The following is a 25,117-nucleotide window of genomic DNA, read 5'->3' on the forward strand; positions in this document are numbered from 1 at the left end:
TGATACCTGGCATATATGGCAACTATGTAAGTATGTCTTTTATAGTTTACTTCTGTTAATGTAATTTTACCTGAATGTGTCGTTTGAACTTGAGTGATGTACTTCTTGTGATCTGAATTATGTCCTGGTATTTGTGTTGTATGACGTTCTTGTTTCAAGTGAGTGCCGTGTGGAAAAGTGATGCCATCGTTGTTCGGTAACGTTTGAAATTTTCCTTTGCCTTGCTAAATTTTATTTTTACCTTGGATATATTTGTTTTCCTGCATATTTACGAGTGTTTTACAGTTTTATTTCCTGAAAGCATGTGTGGTTTCTGTTTTAAAATATATTGCAGGAAGTTGATGTGATTTTCTTGCCCGTTGCTGTGTTTATTTTTTTCTGTTGTCATTTTTCATGCATCTTTATGTATGTTTTGGCTTACTCATGCCCGTGTTTTGACCTAGGTACTACGTAAGCACTAATTATCACAGTTAAAAAAAATTATTATTATCATCATCATCATCATCATCATCATCATCATCATCATCATCACTATTAAATTTCTTAAATTTTAATATTACTTTGGTTCATATATTTAGGGTAAGCATTGTATGTTTTGATCATTACTGCGTGTGATTTATTAAATTATAGTTCTCATTAAATGAGTTTATCCCTTCATTAAATTTTAAAATGTAATATTCTAAAGTAGTAATTTATTTATTTATTTATTTATTTATTTATTTATTTTATGCAAATATGCAGGCGTTAGCCCAATTACAATATTTGCTCATAACTTCTAATCTTATAAAGTATAATTAGAAAAATACAAGAAATAAGATAATCACAAAATAGAGTATGAAATAAAGAGTTACCCAACTACAGTATAACAGCAGTGATAAAGATAAAGAATACAATAAAAAGAAGAATATAAACAAAACAAAAACAGGCAATATGGCATCATACATCTAGCTAATTGTGTAATAAATCTTACAAGATTTCAAAAATTCAGATTTCTTATTTTGAATTAAATCTATATTCAGAGGATGTAATTTATTATACACAGACATCATTCTGTATAGGGGTGAATTTACATGTTTGTGTTAACTCTTGGCAAGAAAAACAAATTCCTAAATTTACCTGTTGGTTTTCTAGGTACATACAGTAGGAGTTGACAAGTTAAATCAATACTGTCTATTTCATTATTAACCAGCTTATAGAGAAACATCATGGATAGACATTTTCTTCTGATATCAAGCCTATCAAAATCAAACATTTCAATCATCTTAAGATATGATAAATATTTAGGATATTCTCCGCTTTGCCTGAAGTAGATTTATTTCAAGAACTTTTTCTGGATCCTTTCTATCAATCTGTGTGTAATTTTGTTGATTGATTCCAAATACTAGAGGCATATTCCAGATTTGATTGAACTAATGAAAAATACAAACAAAATAAAGATTTATTACTTAGGCTATACAAATGTCTCATTATAAACCCAAGGCTCCTGTATGCCTTATTCACAACATATTCAATATGAGTAGTGGAACTTAAATCACTAGTTAATATTACTCCTAAGTCATTAATTTCATTTACTTGTTGCAACTGGGCATCATTAATTGAGTATGTAATATTTATCTTATCTTTTTTCATTGAAAAAGTTATCTCCCTGCATTTATTAATATTGAAGTGTAATTTGTTAAATTTGCTCCATTCAAACAAGATAATTAAATCAGCTTGTAGTTCTAAATCATGCACACTTTATATTGATTTATATAATATCGTCAGCAAATAATAATACCTTTGAGAACCAAATTTTGCTAGGAATATTGTTTACGAACAATAGAACCAGCAAAGGACCCAAATTAGAGGCAAGGAAAATCTGCGAGGCTATCGAAATCAAGAAACATCCGAACAACATAAATTTAGAAGAAGGATATAAAATCAGTAATTCTCGGATGCCTATCATTCATAGTTTAAGAAATACAGACCACAATATAAACACACGGGCCGCAACCCCATTACATAACAGCGCGGGCAAGCCCCCACTACCTGGCTGTGACACATACTTTCCAGAATATTCACGAGATAGCTAGGGCTTACGTCAGCCAGAAAGGCTAGGATATAAAAGGCCAAGATCAGGGCCACTCTAGTAGTGTAATTTCTACTGGGAGACTGATTACCTCGGATCGAGTAGGGGTATTTCAGTCGCCTTGACAAAGAATACTGCAATGTATTAGAAACGGCGGCAAACTGTACGCGATGTGCAGACAAGTACAACACGGTTCAACCCGGAAATTAAGTTAAATAAAATTAGAGCCTTGTTGTACTCCAGATTTTGCAATGTTTCTGTAACTTACAAACTGACTTCTATGCCTCAAATATGAAACCAGAAGAGACATAAGAGACTGATCTAAATTATAATCCATTAATTTACTGACTAAACAATCATGATCTACTTTGTCAGAGACCTTTTGGAAATCAGTATAAATAGCATCTACTTGGGAGAGATTATCAATCTCATTAGATACATACTGTACAAAGTTAAATAAATTGGTTACTATGGATTTCTTTGGCATAAAACCATGCTGATTGCATGGGATAATTAATATGACATGATTAAAAATGTTGAACATATAGAATACTTTCAAATATTTTAGCTGGGAACGATAGAACTGTAACTGGTCTGTAGTTTCTGTAACTGTAACTGGTTTGTTTTTCCCAGATTTATAAATTGGCATAACTTTGGCATATTTCCATTGTTTGGGAAAGGTAGAACTAGTTAAGATAATACTGAATAATATCTGGAGAGGTTCAATTAATATTTCCCTACAAGCCTTAAATACTGTATATTAGGAGGGTCCCGCAGACCTTTTAGGTTTCAGATGCCTTACAGCTCTATTTATTTCTTCGGCTGTTATACATTTGATCTGTAAATTATTTTGTATATTTGATTCTATACCTCTATTTTTATCCACTGAGTAACGGGCTTGATCTTTTGTATTGTACCATTTCATTACCCTGATTATGTCGAAACGAGGTGTTAAAATCGTGACTTTTGCCATGAATTGCGATAAAACGTCAGAAGTCCTGCAGTAGAAAAATATGTTACAAGAAAATACAGACATATGGAATTAAATAGGCTGTGAATATGTTACAAGAAAATACAGACATGTCGAATCGAATAGCCCATGAACAGGAAGTAAGAATGTTCAGACCAACAAAATCCAAATGGCCGTGATTAAGAAAAATGCAGAATTGTTAATTGTTAAAAGTAGCAAGGTGAACAATCAAGTATTACGTTGAGTATCAAGACGAAATTATATGAAGAAATTAACACGCAAAGAAAAGGAGCTTGTTTTGGAAAGAAGAAAAATTAACCTTCTATACTAAAATTAGCAACAACAATACATAATTTAAATTCTGAAATACTAGCTTTATTTATAACCATCTAGTAACTCAGGATGAATTAATAAATTATTTAAACATTGATTTGCGTACAGCATAATTCTCATTCAAAAAATAAAGAAAATTCTTGTTTGAAGTTAAATTTACATATTAAAAGAAAGATTAGAGAATGATCATCAGTAGAATCATTATCTCCTGTGTATTCTTCCTCTTCATCAATATCCTCACCGTGATGAGAATCATCGGAATCATTGCCTACGTGTGAAGATGTAGGTTCAGGTACCCACTCATCATCATCATCACCATCTTCACTGAGTAAGTCCTCACTATCAGATGCATAGGTTAACCTCGCTATTTCTTCATCTGATATCCCTAAAATTCATATAAATACTTGTATTTTGTATTCACATAACTATACTTATGCTTAAAATTAGAGAAATCCTCCCAGAATACTAATGATCACTTTCGAGGTTAGAAACACACCATTACCTCAAATTAAACCCTAACCCACAACATCGTGCTAGTTACAGATTTACAGTCTCTTATAACCACTAGGTTCAAAATGTAGCATTGTTAAGGATATGTATACCTTTTATGATGATTCTAGGATGTTTTAAAAAGATTCACAATGAAATCAATATGTAAAAGATAATAAAAGGGACAATTTAACTTGAGGCTGCATGGTATGTTTTGTTTACAAAAGTTTAAACACATATGCTTGCCTCCTTGTGCCCAACTATCAAAATAAAAACAACTGCAATACAAATTACGGAACCCGCACAATCATTGTAGCCCAGTGTGACGCAGGGAAACGGGTTAGTTTTCTTTTAATAAAATAAAAAAGCCAACCCGCACGATCGTGTGGCTCAGGGTGGAAACGGATACCAAAGCGCAATCCACGTCCGCGCCTAGGTCGCCCGTCACAACAGGCAGGGGATACCGTGGGTGTATCCTTCGTCTGTGTCCCCCATCCACACCGGGTAGATGATAACTTCAGTTTTGTTCTCTGACATAGGTTTAATCACCTCCACAGTAATTCTAGAATAGTATTTAACCCTTTGCCCTAAAATATTTTCCTAGCCATACTTTCTCTCGACTCTTCATAATTTCATTCAGATTTGTCATACCAGAAGATGTAATATTTTTGTTAGTGCTTCCGGAAGGAGTGATACTATTCAAAGCACAGTCAAGTACTGGTTACTTCTCGCAAGTTTGGAAGAAATGAATGGTCTCTAGCCTCCCACCAGTAACTTTCTTGCAGCCCTCTGCTTTTCTTTGAGGATGGGGAGAAAACATTTGTAGCTCACCATTCAGTCACACTTCAATGAATATTTAGCTTTGTATATTAATTGATCTCGCTTATAACCGAGGTTAGTAGCAAGTGCATAAAAAATAGTTGACAGAACTGAAATTCTGCTACAGGTCTATTCCTCCTCCTCCTCCTCCTCATCATCATCATGAATTCCTTCCAGCAAGCCGGGTAGGATGTTTAAGAACGATGTGCCCCCATTTATTACGGTCCTGGTATGCTTCTTTTCTCTCTACGGCATCCCATGTTTTTCCCCCTTTCTCTAGGTCTTCTCTTAGCTGATCTAACCACCTTTTTCTAGGGTGTCCAATTGGTTTTCGCCCTGGAACATTTTCAAAATTCTTGGTGTTAGAGTCATTTGCATCCGCTTAACATGTCCTAGCCACTTCAGCCTTGCAACACTCAGCCTTTCTTCCATGGTCAGGTCTATTACTACGCCTCACAAATTAACTTACTGACCAAAAAGGAAGTTTAGATACGTCTATTTTACTGGTTGATCACAACCGTAAAGCAGTACTTGAATGGTGTAACCATTACACATATTGCTGTCATTGTTATCATCTATACCACTTCCTGAACCATCAATCATCATTTTCAGTCACTGTCAGAAAGTACAGCTGAAAATGATGTCAATTTTTCATCCTTCAACAAACCAACCTCCACCATTTTCCTATGACCGCTTACCCATATGCACTGCCAAGCAAAGTAATATTGTCAACGCATTTAATAGGCAGATGTCTGTTCTCACAGTGCCCAAAATATAGGAGCAATCGCTGAATAAGAAATCAATGTCAAGTTAAAGAACGCAAAACTGCACGCTGACCTGAGACTGACATGCGAGTGAAAAGAGTTAAGCTTGAGATGTGTGTTTGCTGTGTTAATCTCACTATAAGGAATGGGGAGAGAGTCTGAATGAAGTACTATGTAAAATTGGGAAATTTATTCTATCTTCTCTATTTGCATGTTTAACCTTGTCATTTGTTTCTGCCCACACTGAATTGATAGTGTAATCCATTTCTCCTTAGTCCCTTCCCTTCATACATATAAAAGAACTACTTCAAACTGATTGGGTAGAAGTCAAGCTTTTCAAAGTCAACTGACTAAACCGAGTAAAAATTAGAAAAAGTTTCCAGTCAGACAATTACAAACAAAATAAGACAAGACATACGAGATGGAAGAAGACATTAACACATTGCTGACTGAGTGTTCCTCAGACTACACATCCCCTGTGCCCGGCCATTTTGAGTAACTTAATGCTCAAGCACATGCATAGAGCCCAGCTTCACTAACCTTTTACTTATTGTGATGAAATTTACTGAATCATTTGTGGCCCCACTGTTGCTATACTGTCAGTCACTAAATCAGGAAAGTCAGAGAAACTACACTGTTGCCAAGGTTATCTAATAACTGGCACAGAAATGTCTAATTGGATACATTATTTCGGAGTGCGAGGCAGTTTGTTCTATCCCAAGCTCCCGATGTTGTCTACAAAGTTGTTCTTGAACCATATCCTCAGCGGTTGTCAGCTGTCATTGTATGTTTAGTCCTCAGCCCGAAGGCTGGTTGGATCCTCAACAGTTCCGCCATCAGCTGTCATAGATGGCCTAGGCATCACTGAAGAGGCGTACTAGGGAAATGAGGAGTGAGGTACTTTCCCGTTGCTTTCCTCACCGAGCCACAAGTTGCTATTACACATCAGTCTGCCAAGCCCACTGAAATGCATGCACCAACTGACCCTATGAGCAATATTTTCACACCATTTATAGCAGGGACTGGCTGCAGAAGGAATGGCATTACTAGCATTACTCATACCTCAGTCACTTTCATTTTGTCAAAGCTAAGGATAAAGCTGAGACAGGTCAATGAAAGTAACAAAATTGCTCTAGCCCATACCAGAAGACATAGTGCACTGTAAACACTAGGTCCTGCCAGCAAAGGCACCAGCTGTCATTAGGGTGATCTTATTCTTGTTCTCAGCAAGTCGAAAAATAGTGGAGGGTACTGAGTCTATACCATTCTCATAGAATACCTGCCAAGTTTCAAAAAGAGGAATCCAGAAGATCCTAAAGCGGAATTTTTTTAACAACACGCGCATGCCTTGCAAAGTCTTCGGACATAGTGAAAAAGGACGGCAAGGGGGAGATTACAAACAATACTAACACAAGTTAAATACATGTTATGATCACCGCTGAAATTACATACTTACACAAAGTTACATCTTGAGTGCCCATCAGTTTTCACTTAACACTGGGAACAGTTCACATAGTACACAAACAGTGTTTTTCTGCGCTTTAAACTTGCAGATCACAATATAAATGCCACTGTTAAAAATTAAACATGTACACTTATTTACAAAATTCCATCTAGTTCACAGTATGCAGGCTATTATCCATCACAGGTTGGAGAGGACAGATGGAGATGAGTTGCTTTCTTTGCTTTCTACAGAAATTCTGGAGGAAAACAATTTGAGTAACATGGACCAGTACTTCTAAGTTTTCAAAACAGGAATAGAATCCAGAATTTCATTTGACATTGAGGACCTAAACTGATTTTGGTTCTTTTTCACAAAGCTAAACACATGTTCATACTTTGCATTGCTGTGCGGTAGTGTCAGAACAGAAAACATTAGCCTGGATCATACTTAGGAACACCACCAGCTCCATGAAACAAACAAGATGGTTTGGCAATGGGTTCACCAGCCTCAGGAATTTTAGCAGAGATCTACCTTGATTTCCTAGAGCACACCGCCATCGACAATAACATCAAATTTGCCAATATCCAATTCTGGGCTAGGTATGTGGATGACACATTTATAAACCTAGATGAACGCTCCATAGACGCGCCATCCACCCTCAAAAACCTTAATAACATTGATCATGACATTAAATTTACCTTAGAATCAGAGATAAACAACTCCATCAACTCTTCATTTACATATAGTATTTATAGAAAGCCCACTCAAACAGCCACTACTATAAGAAATGATTCACTACATCCTCAAACACATAAAGTGGCTACATATAATAGCTTAGTAGATTGAGCATTCAAGATTCCGATGTACAGAAAAAACTTAAAGAACTGAACACCATTAGCTCTATAGCAAAATTTAATGGATATAGTGAAACCTTTATTGAAAGAATAATCAATAAATTCAGACACCGCCCAAAAACCACCCTAATAAAAGACAATACTAGCACTGCCACGTTTTCTACATTTACCTTTAATAAAGAAATTTACGTCACTAACCTTTTTAAAAAACACAACGTTAAAATAGCCTTTCGTACTAACAATAGAAGCACAGAGATCCTGCATAACTCTTCATCAATAAATAAAAGTACTCCTTTTTCAAAATCAGGTGTATATAGGTTTTCTTGCCAAGACTGCAATAGCTCTTACCTAGGTCAAACAGGACGCAGTTTTAAAATCAGATATGCAGAACATGTCAATCCCATAAAGCACAATCGTTTTTCTGCGGTCGGCCTACATATAAAAGAATTTAAGCACAACTTTACTGAAATAGATCAAGATCTTGAGGTATTAGAAATACTAAATAAAGGTTCTTTACTAGACGTCACTGAAAACTGCTATATTCATTTAGATCAATATTTCAATCCAAACCTAAATTTAAATGATATCTCAGAGAAACCAAAGATCCTGTTAATATTAATATTCCAAAAAACAGATCTGTCTTTCACATTATGTATAATACTTTGTCACGCCACACACTTTCACCGCATCACCCTCCATAGTCCCCCTCCTTCCACTCCTCCACCCCTACCGCTCCTCCTCCTTCCCTCTCCCCTCCTAATCCAACAATGGCCGTTCCCCCGACCTAAACTATCCATCGTGCTCTTCATCTCGCGCCATAGCTTTACCGGCTTAGGTCCCGCAATGAACTGTGAACATCATAGAAACTGCCCCCACCCTACACGTAACGTTGCAACAATAGACCACAAATATTAGCACAGTCAACTTCTAAGCTCTCAGAGGAACGACTTACATAATTTGAATTTTGTATTCTTGTCGAGCTGTATATGTTTACTACACCCTCAACAAATGTGATTCTTTCACTACCATGTTCATCTCACACTTGGATTTAGATATGTTATATGCATTTGTACAAGTTTGGATATGTTGAGCCCTGTTCTCATACTTACGCTGCGCTTGACCTATATGGCATCTGACGAAGAAGTGTCTACAAATTTTAATTCTTTAACTGCCAATTTCACCTTGTACTTCGAAAATTTGAGTATGTTATATGTATTTGAAATTAGTATTTAGTGAGTCCTAACTCGTGTGAGTTATAGCTTTTGTTTCACCCTTCATGGACTGTTTTGAAGTGGCATTACTGAATATCTACAAATTCGAACCTTTGCTGCCAAGTTCATCTCACACCATGGGTTCAGATGTCATGTGCAATTTTTTTTTTTTGCTAGGTGTTTTACGTCGCACCGACACAGATAGGTCTTACGGCGACGATGGGACAGGAAAGGGCTAGGAGTGGGAAGGAAGCGGCCGTGGCCTTAATTAAGGTACAGCCCCAGCATTTGCCTGGTGTGAAAATGGGAAACCACGGAAAACCATTTTCAGGGCTGCCGACAGCGGGGTTCGAACCTACTATCTCCCGAATACTGGATACTGGCCGCACTTAAGCGACTGCAGCTATCGAGCTCGGTCATGTGCAATTTTAAGAGGCTTGATTCTGTTAAATCCTAACTCATATTTGAACTACACTCGCACCAGTGACATTCAATGAATGAGTGAACGCAGACCTTTATGTGCCAAATTCATCGCGAACCTACAGTTTCGAGTGTTGCATTTATCGAGTCCAAACTCACGCTTGTGCAATTTTGCCTCACCCTTCACAGCTGGTTTTGAATTGACACTTAGTGAATAAGTGATTTCAATCCCTAACTGCCAAATTACGTCTCAACCCAAAAATATTTTTAAAATGTTATGTGCATTTTTGAGATGATTGTGTTTGTTAAAATCTAACCTATGTTTTGTACTACACTCGCAGCAGGCAACATTCAATGGAAGAGTGTCTGAAATAATTTGAATCTCCATTGCCAATATCATCTCGAACTTCCGCGTGGTTTTGTTGCGGTTTATATGTTTTTTTTAAGTGATTATGATTTTAAGCCCTAACTCATGTTTATACAATTTTGACTTACCCTTCATGACCATTTTGTAAACTGAAATTGTAATTCACTATTTCATGTCTCTTATTTAATCATACTGATTTAACATCTTGTATAATGTAAATGTCTGCATGCTTACGCCTATGCCTATTTCCCACATTTTGGCTGAAGATGACGCCAAACAGCGTTGAAACTAGTTCCAAGTGTAAATATATGTTGTAAATAAACTTATAACATTTATTTGTATTGAAAAGGTGGACCCTTTTAAGTTTCCTATCTTATGATGTTAATCGCATGATCCAGTGCGCACAAAACCTCCCTTCAATATTATTCTTCATACATTTGGTACCACACTGTATGGTTACAGTGTTTGTAGTTTCTGATAACCATGACGAGTGCTTCAAAACAAGCCCCAGTTTCCTGCTGTACGTTTATCCTGGGCTGAGAAAGAGTTGCTTTACAAAAACGATAAGAACTTTTCTTAGGGTGGTTGAAAAACACTGTAACTTGAGTATTACACTAAAAATACATGTGGTTATAACATAAAAATTTCATGACCATCAGACAAGTAGTTTTCCCTGTATATATTTCTAAGTGAGCGCTTCCCAGAGAAGAGGCCAAAAACCTGGACAGTATTTACTACAGCCGCAAATAAAAAATATTTAATGAACATCAAAAATAATGGGTCTGATATACCCTAATGTAGAATTAAAGAAGGAAAATATTGATGTAACTCACATTGCAATATGCATATAGGTTTGTTTGTAATTAAAGCCTAAACTTGAGTGTCCATGATAAAAAAATCCAACAGTAAGTGGTATGTTCTGCGTTGTCAGTAGAGAGATGGCGTGTAATGGCATTAGAAGATGAATAAGCTCGAGAAGAGCTTTCAAAAATAGGAAAGATCGTGATTAAAAGAAGGAATTCACGGGGACAAATTGGTACAAATATTCATTTTTAGGATGAGGAGTAAGAAATTGGAATAATTTATCAAGGGAAATGTTCGATAAACTTCCCAAGACAAGAAATATTTTATTAAAGAATACAACAGCACAAAATAAGGTGCCGGTATCCAATATTTGAAACTGATTCTTCTTCATACAAGTTTGTTCTGAGTCAGGAAGTGTACAATCATAGATCACTTTAATTAATAATATCCATTAGCTGACCCATAATTTAATTAAAAAACAATGTGAGTAGTAACTTACAACTGGAATCCAATCCTTGTCCCATAGTGGTCGAAGGAACTCCTTTTGGAACACTTTAAGAACTTCTGCATACAGCTCCTCACACTGGGAGCATAACTTGGAAACAATAGGGTCTTTCATACGATCTGAAAATAACACAAAAGTCAATTGAAACAATATTGTGCCATTTATAAATGTTACAGCAAATTTCTTTTTCTTCTTTCAATTAATATGAAAAGCTTTCATGGTTCACTTACTGTAATTTCTGACAGGGAAAAAAAAAAAAAAAAAAAAAAAAAAACCAACCAAACAAACAAACAAACAAAAAAAAACACCCCACCCCCCTAATTATGAATAACTAATGACTGGAAAATTAAGCATTTGTGACAACTGCAAATCTTTGTTCAATGAATTGAAAGTCCATTTTTATAGTTTTAAAGTGTTATACTTGTAGAATGTGTTGAAACACTGTTACCAAAATTTAAAATGCAACAAAATGCGTATTTAACCCAAAATGCAAATTAGCAAATGCATGCAATTTTGTAGCTAATTCGTTGCTATTTTGTTCGTGAGAACGTTCTTCGATAGAAAAATGTCGAACCATTACTATAGATTGGTATTAAGCCTTGTATTACTGGAATTCTTTTGTTACGCTGAATACCATGGGGTCAATGTTGACCTGAAAATGATAAATTTTAGTAGAACTTTTTGTATGAATATCAGGTTTGAATTTAGATCACAAATTAATCTTCAACACTGCATATGTAATGCAATTTATTGAAATTGTTCACGAGATGAATATAATCAATCATTAAATTAGCCATTATAGCAATCAATCAAGAAATTATTTACTGGATGATTCATTAGGTTAATAAAGTTTATAAAAAGTATGTTCATCCAAAGGTGCTTTTTCATCACCTGTGCCATATGTCTGGAAGCAACAAAACCGGAACTGTGGTATGTTGTCAATCGTGCAAAGCTTGAATATGCCATGTGGAAAGATGCGAGGTTGGATGATATCATTTTTTAAGGAATTTAGTATAATAATGGGTTAAACGTCATGTGTGTTAAAATTATGTTGACAAATATCCTTCATAGGCAGCTGCTCATCTAACAAAATGCTTCCTGGATTTTTTATGCCACTCTAGTTAGACTACTGTTCTCGTTGATTCGTTGTTCTACCTTGGAAATGGTTTATGAATATTCTCTGTAATTGAAAACAAGAAAAAGAAAGATGAATGTTAGAGCCCATGTTGATAATTATAAAGATAAGAGTATGCAGTAATACCCCATAATTGTGGTCAAACTTACTCATCCAGTCTGATGTTAGTTGGATCCACCTGTTCCGGCTGCATCTGATCGACTAACCTTTCTACTTCTAGTGAAGTACTGATGCAGTAACGGAGGGGGTAGAGAGTAGAGGGTGAAGGGGAGTGGGTTGTACTGTGTGTGCCTGCGTTATTGCTAGAGAGGTGTTACCCGAATTGGTGGACTTGACCTTAAGATTGTCAATAGACTGAAGATGCCCAAAGAGGGTGAAAAATTTGCCTAAAAAGTGTATGCAATTCATGTAGAATTTAATCACGATAAACTGTGAATTGAACTGAATAGGAGGATACAGTAAATTTTATTCATGAATTAATTTTACTTATTGTTATCTTCAATACAGAACAGACATGAGATATGTAACTTCCAGATCCTCCAGAAATTCTAGAACGTCAACAACTTTGCATCAAGGAAGGGCGAGGTCCCTGTCCAGACCGAGCCCAATAACCATCCTGGAGTCCGGAGGTTCCAGCCTGCTACAAAACATCACCTCAACTTGTGTAAAAGGTGATATGAATTTGTTTCAAATGAACAATAAATCCAGATTTTCAAAAGAATATAAATTCAATGAACTAATACCCTCCTCTGTACCAACTCCAATGCTTACATACCACCCACTTAGAAATATTCCATGCTCTTCAAGCTAGTCTCTGCGGCTAAGGACATTTTTTTCCTAGTACAATATATTATAAAAGATGACTAGAATGGAGTGAGATATCATGTTTATTTCACAGCAAAGAGTTAATGTGAATACAAGTGATCAGAAGCGATTTGATAACATTAATGGCCGGATTCTGGTACACCACAGTTACCTTGAGTTACCTGAATGCACTTGTAACTTTAACTGACAGTCAACTTTAATGTGTTTCTGGACACACAAATTCAGATTTATAAGCAATGGCAATAAACAGTACAGATATCACCATGGTTAGTATCCCTCGTCCTTCAATAGATGTCTCTATGCAAATGTTTTTAGGGTTATTTTGGTAATATCTAATTCGTAATACTAGCAGAAGTTTTCTATAATGAAAACTGGTTGGCAAACATGTGTACAGTCATCTCAATCAATCTGATTAAGCATGTAATGATCTCCCATACTATCTTGTACGATCTAAAAATGCAAAAAATAGATATATTTTCCCTTCTTATTCACAGTAAGCAGACATTGTCTTAAATTTCACCTTGATCGCTGTCAGTAAAATTATACAAGTACACCACAATTACCAAACAGATCACTTTTCACTGATCCAGAACACAACAAGCATAAACAAAAAATATCATATAAATGAAAATATGTAGCCCACTTTGGAACCTATCATTCCGGCACTGAAGTTCTGCATTGATGATGCGATTATTTTCAGTAGACTGTAAACAAACCGAAAACTTCTACTTAAAACACGCATATTCGATAAGTTGCATTTTGCTCAATTGATTTGTTGGCTGATGATGACGCGCAATGAGCGTCGAAACTAGTACCAACATTCTCTAGACGTTATGCGATTTATATTCACATCAATAAACATTCATGGTATTGAAAAGGTGGACCTTTAACATTTTCATTTTAATGTAATCCCAGTTCAATATGGAACAAAATGAAGTTTCTAACTTTCAATGCTGTTTTTCTCTTCAAGGATGCTGGATAGGTACAGCAAGATTGCAAGTTTCTTCAGTTTTTCTTCGGTATCTCGGCGTCAAGTACTGAATGCAAAATGTTGCTTATTCCTGTTCATATCTCTCTGGGAACTTGCTCATTATCATTCTTTTTGACAAGTAATTTCACCTTCAAAAATTCCATTTCCTTCCCGAACTTTCATGGCACAACTTGAGCAGCAAAAAATCATTGCAAACTGCAATCTCCAATAGCCAAAAGAAAATAGCTATATCATTACATTTTTCACTAGTAGTTCCCTAATGTACCCTTTGAACTGAGGATTCGTAGTTCTTAATAACTTTTACTTACACTGACCATGCAACATGCAATGACAGAAATATTCTCATAACTGATGACGTGAAGTCCACTTGAGAATTTCAATCAAACTTACCAAGCTAAATAAATAAATAAATAAATAAATAAATAAATAAATTTTAAAAACCCTGACCCAGGGTGTGAAGTGTGTTTACACAGATAAGAACGTAACCAACTACAAAGTATAGCTCCTTGCAAGATTTTTAATTAAAGAAGTCAAGATGCTTCCTGTTTATTGGCAGTCTATGAGACCTCACGTCACCAGTTAAAGGATATAATACATAGATACATACATACATACATACATACATACATACATACATACATACATCATTATAGACTGTTATGCCTTTCAGCGTTCAGTCTGCAAGCCTCTGTGAATTTACTAAACGTTGCCACAATCCTCTATTTGCAACTAATGCTGTGGCCTCATTTAGTTCTATACCTCTTACCTTTAAATCGTTGGAAACTGAATCTAACCATCATCGTCTTGTTCTCCCTCTACTACTCTTACCCTCCATAACAGAGTCCATTATTCTCCTAGGTAACCTATCCTCCTCCATTCGCCTCACATGACCCACCATCGAAGCCGGTTTATGCATACAGCTTCATCCACTTAGTTCATTCCTAACTTAGCCCTTATCTCCTCATTCCAAGTACCCTTCTGCCATTGTTCCCACCTGTTTGTACCAGTAATCATTCTCGCTACTTTCATGCATGTTGATTCAATCTCTCTATATTACCATCCTGGGAGAAGACACATCCTAAACACTTGAAATTATCTACATGTTCCAGCTTTGTATCACCAATCTGACGATCAATTCTGTTGAATTTCTCACACTATACTCATTGCACTTATTGATTGATTTTAATAATCTACTCTTAATCCCATAGTCTTCCATTGGTGAACATCTTTTCCTTCAGTACCCTGCCATATGCTTTCCCCAGATCTATGAAACAAACACAACTGTCTATTCCATGCGTAACACTTTTTAATTACCTGGTCCATACTGAAAATCTGATACTGACAGCCCCTCTGTGGTATGAAACCACACTGGTTTTCATCCAACTTCCTCTCAACCACTGACTGCACCCTTCCTTCCAAGATGCGAGTGAATAATTTGCCTGGTATACTAATCAATGACATATCTTGATAATTGTTGTAATCCTTCCCGTTCCCTTGTTTATAGATAGGTGCAATTACTGCTTTTGTCCAATCTGAAGATACCTTACCAACACTCCATGCTAATCTTACTACTCTACGAAGCCATTTCATCCCTGCCTTCCCAGTATATACTTCACCATTTCAGTTCTTAATTTCATCTATTTCTGCTGCTTTATGACAACGGAGTTTATTTACCATCCTTTCCACTTCCTCAAGCGGAATTTCACCAACATAATTTTCCTCCTCCCCATGAGCTCGGTTGTTCGCACCCGGAAGATTTCTTTTTACAATGAGAAGATTTTCAAAATATTCCCTCCAACTGTCCAGTGATTCCCTGTTCATTTCCTATTCCCCTCCCTAAGATTATTACTGTCCACAAAGGTTTCAATGCTGCTTGACCTAGCCTTTCCGCTTTATTACCAAAATCTTCTCACGACTTCTTTTTGGATTCAACAACTATTTGTTTTGATCTGTTTCCTTCATCTATGTACTATTCCCTGTCTGCATCAGCGCTTGTTTGGACCCATTTCTGATAAGCCTTCTTTTTACATTTACAAGCTGCTCTCACTTCATCATTACACCAAGATGATTGCTTTTCCCCATCATTCCACACAGCTGTTCCCAGGCATTCCCTTGCAGTTTCTACTACAACATCCCTATATGTCACCTATTCTCTTTCTATAACCTGAACCTGCTTACTCTCCACTGTTTGGAACTTCACTTATTCATTTGCAGACAGATTTCACTTTTTCTATCCAAGGCCTAGAGATACTTAGTTCACTATAGATCAGATAGGGGTCTGTATTATAGGAAAAAAAAAAAACCCCAACCAAAACATACATTTCTAACAGATTTCCTGAATTTGAAGTCAGTTAAGATATAGTCTATTATGGATCTGGTACCCCTACCCTCCTATGTGTAGCAGAGAATAGCCTTATGCTTGAAGAATGTATTCGTAACTGCTACACCCAAATTAGTACAGAAGTCCAGCAAACGCTTCCCATCCCTACTACCTTCCATATCTTCCCCATATTTACCAATCACCCTTTCATATCTTTCAGTTCTATCTCCAACTCTCACAGTGAAATCACCCATTAGCACTATCCTATCCTTGTTGACCCTGACTAGGATGTCACTCAATGCTTCATAAAACCTGTCAACTTCACCCTCATCTGCACACTCACATAGTGAACACAGTGAGGCAATTCTCATCCTAATACCTCCAACTGCCAAATCTACCCAAATCATTCACTCATTTAATGCCTAACAGAAACTATGTTGCGTGCAATAGTATTCCTGATGAACAGCCCTACCACACACTCTGCCCTTCCCTTTTTAACACCCGTCAAGTACACTTTATAATCTCCTATCTCTTCCTCGTTATATCCCCTTACTCGAATATCACTCTTTGCTGACTTAGCCAGTGCTACTTTCTTCCATAAGCCTTATTAATATTGATAGCTCCCGATCAAACTCCATTTCGTTCGCAACGTTGTTTCCAAGGAGTCCCTCAGATGTGAAATGGGAGTGGGGCTCCGTTAGTCCCATAGGTCTGAGGCTTGATTAAAATGTTCTGAGCTCAGTAAATTCGCGAAGCAGGATGCTACCCTACTTACACATACTCCATGTAAGGATTCCTTCTGTAACGGGTTAGGGACCACGGGTGGATTGTATAGTCCTAGCCGTCTGAGCACAAGGAGGGCCATGACTCAAATATGTCCGAGAGACCCACTCCCATTCCGTAGCAACTGGTATCCCAACTCCTGGGACCACTTACTAGACCGCTCAGCCGTTGCCCATGGTTCACGAACTAGGATGTGACTACAGTAACCCACACCATGAACCATAAGATTAGGATATAAGAACATTTAAAAAAAAGCAATGAAAAATTGGTATTTATTATTCAGCAGGGTTATATTAAATGCATACTGGTACCTAAGATATTTATTATAAAATGTTTATGTGATTTGTGGATTAGTTAAAATCTTATATAGACTTGATCAAGCATCCTCTACTAGCTCTACTTGCCATCTAACCAGCATCTTCACTTCGAATATTATTAATAGACTCTTGTTTCAATAAAGATTTTAATCTATAGAAGATGTTAACTAATGCACAAATCATTTTAAGCTAAACGTACTGATTTCTTGCATATACTGAAAAATTCTGTATAAATATTTTGATTCCCATTACACTTCAATTTTCAACCCAAGATCAACATTATGAGTGTTAATATTACTTTATATTATGTCCGTGAGATGTGAACATATATATGATATCTCAATAGAGCTTTACAAACAGGATTAACCAATTCAATCCAAATATGACTATAATGTTCTTATACATTAATGTAAATTATTGTAAACAATTAGTTCCAAAAAATAGTTTTAATATAACATCCACTTCTGGGCGGTGACTTAAGAGTATAGAATTTAGGGCTGATGATGCCTGCGACGACAGGTGAAATGTACCATTACAACCTTAGAATGCTTATATAAGTCTTAAAGACTGAAAAGTATTGAATAGGTGGTTTTAAATAAATTAATTACAAAAAGTTTTAATATTTTGAACTTCAATACAGTCTAATAATGAGATTAATCGCTTGTAAACTGGAATGTGTATAGTAGAGATAGGCTAGGAATGGAAGGAGGGGGAGTATTCATTCTGGTGAAGAAAGAATTTGTAAGCTATGAAAAAGATAATGATAAACATGAAATTCTAGGTGTAAGGCTCATCTCTAAAGATAATAGGCAACTTGATGTCTTTGGAGTGTATGCAGACCGGGAAATGGTAGCGCTGATTATGATTCAGAATTATTTGTTAATCAGCTATGTGGGAAAATGATATGGAAAGGAACGGAAGAGTAGTGGATGATCTCAATTTACAAAATGTCAACTGGGAACATAATGCGAGCGACAGGAAGCATGACCAACAAATGGCAAATAAGTTTATATGGGAAGGGCAGATGATTCAGAAAGTGATGGAACCAACTATAGGGAAGAATATTCTGGATGTGGTGCTGGTAAAACCAGATGAGCTCTATAGAGAAACCGAAGTAATAGGTGGTATTAGTGATCACGAAGCTGTTTTTGTAGTAGTTAAAAATAAATGTAAAAGAAAGGAAGGTATTAAAATTAGGAATATTAGGCAGTACCATATGACCGATAAAACATGCATGAGGCAGTTTTTTTTTTTTAAAAAAAAAGTAACTATAATCGGTGGAAAACAATAAATAAAAATGTCAACCGACTATGCAATGGGTTTAAAGCAATTGTTGAGGAAAGTGAAAACAGGTTTGTACCTTTAAAGATGGTAAGGAATGGTAAAGACCCACTTTATTATAACAGAGAAATAAAGAGACTAAGGAGGAGGTGCAGAGTGGAAAGATATAGAGTTAGAAATGGCTGTGGAAGTAAGGAGAAATTGAACTTACTAAGAAACAATCTAGCAAAGAAGTCAGCTAAGGATCACATGACAGCAAACATACCGTATTTACCCAAATAATCCCCGCACCCTCATTTTGTAAAAAAAATGAAATAAACTAAAATTCCTTCCATCGAAAGAGTAACCTAGGCATAAACAAACATTTCATATCATATCACTCCGCGAGGGCCACGTGGTCATTACACAAATATGAACATGTAAATTTACGGATATAGCTGCTTTGCCCGAGATGATAAAAATACATTATCACTGCTATGAAATATATTTTCCATGAAAATGAGCAAGTAGGCCTACTTACGTGACAGGTATTTCATTAATCTGAACTTGTAATAGGCTCGATTCCCTGTAGATGGGAATATTCGTTGTCTCTTGCATCACTAGAATCCTCTCCTAAAACACTTCTCACACATGGTCTCTTTTTACTGGACAGTAACACAACCGGTGGTGGATAATTCTTTTCGTGCAATGTAAACATCTGAAATAGACACACTGGCGAAATCTGATGTTAGTTTTACGATACAGTAAAACCTCGTTAATTCAAAGTTTTGTAATACAGAAATCGGACTTCCAATTATGTAATTTCGAATTAACAGCCATCTTGTAATTCAGAAATGCCAACCATCACCAGTTTTTGCGGATAATAACTTCGAAAAATCTAATACCCGTAACGCCAAGCCAAAAAATGTCCAACCACAAGTAGTTTTTAATTCTCTAAACTAATCAAATAAAAGCACATTAGATACCGAAGTGCCCAACATGATGACGATATCCTTTTTTTTTAATCTTCCATTGTAATTTGGTCACCGGTATACTGTTCGCAGTCAGTTCATGGAAATCTTGTACCGCGTTAATTAGGCCTGCATCGACTTTTAAAAGTTATGTTGAACTTGAGAATATGGTTTCAAATGTAAGTATTGATCCTTAAGTTCTCGAATGCATTATATTCAATTCTGCTTGTCACTAATCACAATCAAATTGGAAAGAGAAAAAAATATCATTAACAGTTCCAAAATTACGGTTATTCGCGACCTTGACTCAGCTGGAAAAGGTGCAAAACGATACAAAGTTTTTAAATGTAATGTGCGCAAAAAAAAAAAACTGCAGTTTTTAAAACATTTTAACATTTGTTATTATTTAGCGGATTCTGTTTTTCCGTGTACTGCCTGCTACGTGATATTGTGACGTTCCTTAAAACGCTGAATACAAAAGAATTAAGATTTCACTATTTTTAACTATGAAACTCACTGTAGACACACTAAAATGTGTGAAAGTGCGGAAAGCTACCCCTGCACGTTCCGGAAGATGCATTCTATCGTGATGCGGAGAAATTTTGAATTTAAATTACTCTGTACAATACGGTACTATTTTTTTTTTTAAATGTGAAGTCAGTTTAGAATTATAAGTCTGAATTGTTTTGACATATGGGGACAGTTTCCTTCCATCTGTGGTTGCATAAAGTGTAACTGTACACTCAGCATCAAAAACTAGGTGAACTAGGAGCATGTTGGCAACCTTGATGTAAATAAAACCTGCACCCCAATTTCGTGCCTCAAATTTTTTTTAAAAATATGCGGGGATTATTCATGAAAATACGGTAATTGGCATTTATACAAATGTTAGTGAAAATGGGAGGGTATGTACAGGTACTTTAAGGCAGAAACAGGTTCCAAGAAGGACATTCCAGGAATCAATGAACAGGGAGGTGTGTATGTGAGGATCTTCAAAAGGCAGCAGTATTCAGTCAGCAGTATGTAAAGATTGTTGGTTACAAGGATAATGTCCAGATAGAGGAGGTGACTGATGCTACAGAATTATTAACATTTACCTATGATAATGATATCTACAATAAGATACAAGAGTTGAAAACTAGAAAAGTCCCTGGAATTAAGATTTCTGGAGATATACTAGACAATGGGTCGAGATATAGTACCATATCTGAAGTATTTATTTGATTACTGTTTGCATAATGGAGCTATACCAAATGAATGGAGAGTTGCTATAGTAGATCCTGTGTATAAAGGAAAGGGTGATAGACATAAAGCTGAAAATTACAGGCCAGTCAGTTTGACATGCATTGCATGTAAGCTTTGGGAAAGCATTCTTTCTGATTATATTAGACATGTTTGCAAAATTGATAACTGGTTTGATAGAAGGCAGTTTGGGTTTAGGAAAGGTTACTCCACTGAAGCTCAACTTGTAGGATTGCAGCAAGATCTAGAAGATATCCTGGATTCAGAGATCAAATGGACAGTACCGCGATTGATCTATCATCTCAGGCATTTGATAGGGTAGATCATGAGAGACTACTGGCAAAAATAAGTGCAATTAGACTAGGAAAAAAGAGTGACTGAATGGGTGGCTATATTTCTAGAAAACAGAACTCTGACACATTTTTTTTTTCTAGTGGCTTTACATCGCACCAACACAGATAGGTCTTATGGCGACGATGGGATAGGAAAGGGCTAGGAGTTGGAAGGAAACAACCGTGGCCTTAATTAAGGTACAACCCCAGCATTTTTGCCTGGTGTGAAAATGGGAAACCATGGAAAACCTTCAGGCCTGCGGTAGTGGGATTCAAATCCACTATCTCCTGCATGCAAGCTCACAGCTGCGCGCCGCTAACCGCACAGCAAACTCGCCTGGTATTCAGAAATTAATTTGTGTAGATCTCAAAGAACTCAATTTTACTTCAGGAAAATTTGATGTGCAATGTCAGTTTGAGAATTATATTGTGGTAGATGAAGCTATACATGACAGATATAGTCATAATATAGAACATGACACAAATGACACAAGAGAGAACTTGGAAGTATTAAGGGTGGACCCTACTGAGCGTTTTGTTTAGTCTTGTAGTTTTCATCTGATATTCACCATATTTTTCTTGTCTGGGCGGTTACCCCACTACAGTAAGAAGTAGTCCGTACAGCCAGCATCTCAACGCTGATTGTCGAGCAGCGATACCTCTAAGGTAACCAACAGCTTCAGGCAGATGAGTTTCTTTAGGTTGGGTGATGGTCCCCTCAGTGTAGGAAATGAGACTGGAACCCAAAGAGTTGCACCCGTCCCCGGGTTAGGGGCAGCTGCAAAAGGTACCTGCACTCAATGTTAGGAGCAGGCTGATCACCTGCTGGTAGTAGCTCATAAATGACTTTGATAGTGGCGACCCCATTGTAGTAACAGCTTAAAATGAAAATGGCACTTTTAAATCAACCTCGGAAAAGCTAGGGAGTTCCCCGGAAGTGCAACCGATTTCTTATGCTGCGAGAAATGTGAAAAATGGGCGAGAAGTAGAGAACATTATGAAGCTGGCATTAATTAAACCTCATGTCACTGACTGGAGAGTAGGAAGAGGTGACTGATTTTATGGAAAAGGAGCATATAGCTATGAAGTGGTTGAATGAGTTTTGCCTTTTCACTGATAATATGTTCAGCGACTATCAGAACCCTTCGTGCTGAATTACTTTATATAATGTCTAAAAATATATGAAATATATGAAAAGTGAGCAAAAATAAGAAATGTCATCTAAACTGGCAAAAAATTCCAGAATACCTTTATTTTATTTATTATTTTTTGCACAAATATTAAGGACAGAGAAAATCAGGGTTAACCAATAAAGCCAAAAATACACTACCCAAAAAAATGTTCGATATTCAATCACTGATAACCGAGTACTCATCTTGATGTATCCACAAAGATGCACACAAGATGCTGTCAGTTGGTACACTTATTGAGCTCGATAGCTGCAGTCGCTTGAGTGCGGTCAGTATCCAGTAATCGGGAGATAGTGGGTTCAAGCCCCACTGTCGACAGCCCTGAAGATGGTTTTCCGTGGTTTCCCATTTTCACACCAGGCAAATGCCGGGGCTGTACCTTAATTAAGGTCACGGCCGCTTCCTTCCACTTCCTAGGCTTTCCTATCCCACCATAAGACATATCTGTGTCGGCGGTGCAACGTAAAGCAAATAGCAAAAAAGAAAAAAAGGTACACTTATTTATTTTACCTTAACTTCACATAAACACACACATAACCTTAATCACTGCCGTCACAAACAAAATATACACATCGACAACCCACCTTCTTTAACAAATGCCTATTACTAAGCACACGCCACATTGAGATTGCAACCTTAACCCTTTCACTCTGGTCAACTGCTGTAAAAGTCTGGTGGTAGCTGTGCAGCATACCCAGTGTACTGCTGTATAAGTCGCGTGTCTTTTGGCTGTTTTCCGTTTCACTACGATAGACTGCTGGAGAAGTTTGGCGTTGGAGGTCTCTCGTTACTGTCTTTGGAGTCTATAGTCTATAGTCACCAGATGACAGAAGTAACTAGTTCAAAGACGAAAGGAATGTGTCTGGTATGCTACTCACTTCGTGCCTAGTTGCTTCCCAGTACTGACTGCTTGTGCTTCTTGACTTAGCTTTCAATCGCTTTGAAATTGTGAGTCTGATGACGGAGGAATGATATACTGTGGAGGAAGCTCTTGCCCTCATATTGGGTAGTGTCTTTGAAGAAGATGACGATGAGTTATTTGTCACCTGATTGTGCTGATGGAATGACTTCAACCACACCTATTTCAGGCACGTTTTCTACTCAAGTTACAGTAGAAGTCCGATAGTCCGGCATGTTCGGGACCGGCCCGGTGCCGGATTACTGAAAATGCCGGACTATCAGGCGGTACTTCTTACTACGATATAGGTTAAGGCGTACAGCGAGAACAGCAGTAACACGGTGTGATGTTTGGGACATCACTGAAGGTTTTTAATTATTGAACTATATATTTAATTGATAAGATGTATATATTTAATCACTGATAGGTCATGTTTAAATTAATATGTGTATATATATATATATATATATATATATATATATATAGGGTCTTTATCAACCATTTCAATCATCATTTCATTTCTTTGTATCGCGGCTATAACGTATTCTGAACGAACAAATTATTGGGTAAAGTATTTCAACATCACGCATATTTATAACTTGCAGTAAATTTTCCAATAGCCGTTGTGAGGTGACCAGAGTCAGCAGGCTAATTTCAGCCCAATTCCAGGAAAAGTACGTCATCGAGATTACGAGAGACCTTACCCTCTCCACCTCATGAAGATACAGTTGATACATTATTAACACCCACTTTTCAAACTCGGCTTGGGGATGCTTTATTTCAGCGGGAAAGTTCAGCCTATGTGAATGAACGTAAGGAAGCAACGTGATGGATTGACAGCTATACATCGGAGAAGGGACGAGACCTCGAATCTTACTGGACCATGGGATATGGATGATGGAAGGAGACTTGTGAACCGATAAATACCACCGACAAGGGCTGGAGAGGACATTCATTCGGACAGCCGGACTTTCTCATTTATATACTTATTCATTCTACGTCTACACATTGGAGAAGATTTTAACTTTCACTTCGCATCTGAGTATATTCTACTCAAAAGTTACTCTCATTGGGACTTGTTATCTCAATGACGAGAGGTAGTCAACGGGAGACCGGTTCTGACTGGTATAGGGGAGCAGAGCTTTTATTATGAGTTTAGCTACGCTACTTTTCCGTAATAAGGAAGAATACAAGTGTATTCTCTCCATGAACATAACCCATGGTGGTTTTGCACTTAAAATTAGGACTCATTACGACTTTATGTAAGGAGTACAGGAGGAAGTGCTAAGGACAGGAAATGTGGATGTAGGACTGGAATTCAACAACAGATGAGGCAGCCTGTACGAGAGATCCACCCATCTTCAGCTTCAAGACAACAGAGTCTACATTTGGTGAGCTTATGGCATAAGTTACTGCAAGTCTTCGCGCAACAGTTCATTTTCTTAGAGTTAATTTCATTCACTTTTTCTTTTGCTTCCGCAAGTTCAGATTTCGTTAATACGCCGTTACGTCACGTTTTTCATCTTAATAAATAGCTGTTTTAATTTATATTTTATGAAATGATTATTAATGATCCTTAAATTCCAAGTTAGTGTACTTAATGATTTGTGTTCCGTTCACCCCACCCCTGGGAGTTTTTTGAGTCTCATTACGTAATTTTATTAATTATTATTATTATTAATTATCTACTTTTGTTTTCAAGCCATAAGCTTGAAGACTGGCGCCCTTGGGATACTGTTTCTGGAGAAACAATGACATATCATTTATTTATTTAATATTAAAGTGACCCGCCACGCTATAAATTT

At 36.7% G+C, this 25,117-nt stretch overlaps 1 protein-coding gene across 3 annotated transcripts in view; it reads right to left on the reverse strand.

Annotated features, from left to right (window-relative positions):
- ALiX (programmed cell death 6-interacting protein-like protein AliX) overlaps positions 1 to 25,117 on the reverse strand; it is a 275,620-nt gene that overhangs the window by 158,287 nt on the left and 92,216 nt on the right. For all 3 annotated transcript variants that reach the window (XM_067158494.2, XM_067158486.2, XM_067158479.2), the window contains exon 5: positions 11,043 to 11,167. In XM_067158494.2, coding sequence (XP_067014595.1) covers positions 11,043 to 11,167 — 125 coding nt within the window. The remainder of the gene's footprint in view (positions 1 to 11,042; positions 11,168 to 25,117) is intronic.

The sequence above is a fragment of the Anabrus simplex genome, chromosome 1, assembly GCF_040414725.1.
Source record: "Anabrus simplex isolate iqAnaSimp1 chromosome 1, ASM4041472v1, whole genome shotgun sequence".
Taxonomy (NCBI): Eukaryota; Metazoa; Arthropoda; class Insecta; order Orthoptera; family Tettigoniidae; genus Anabrus; species Anabrus simplex.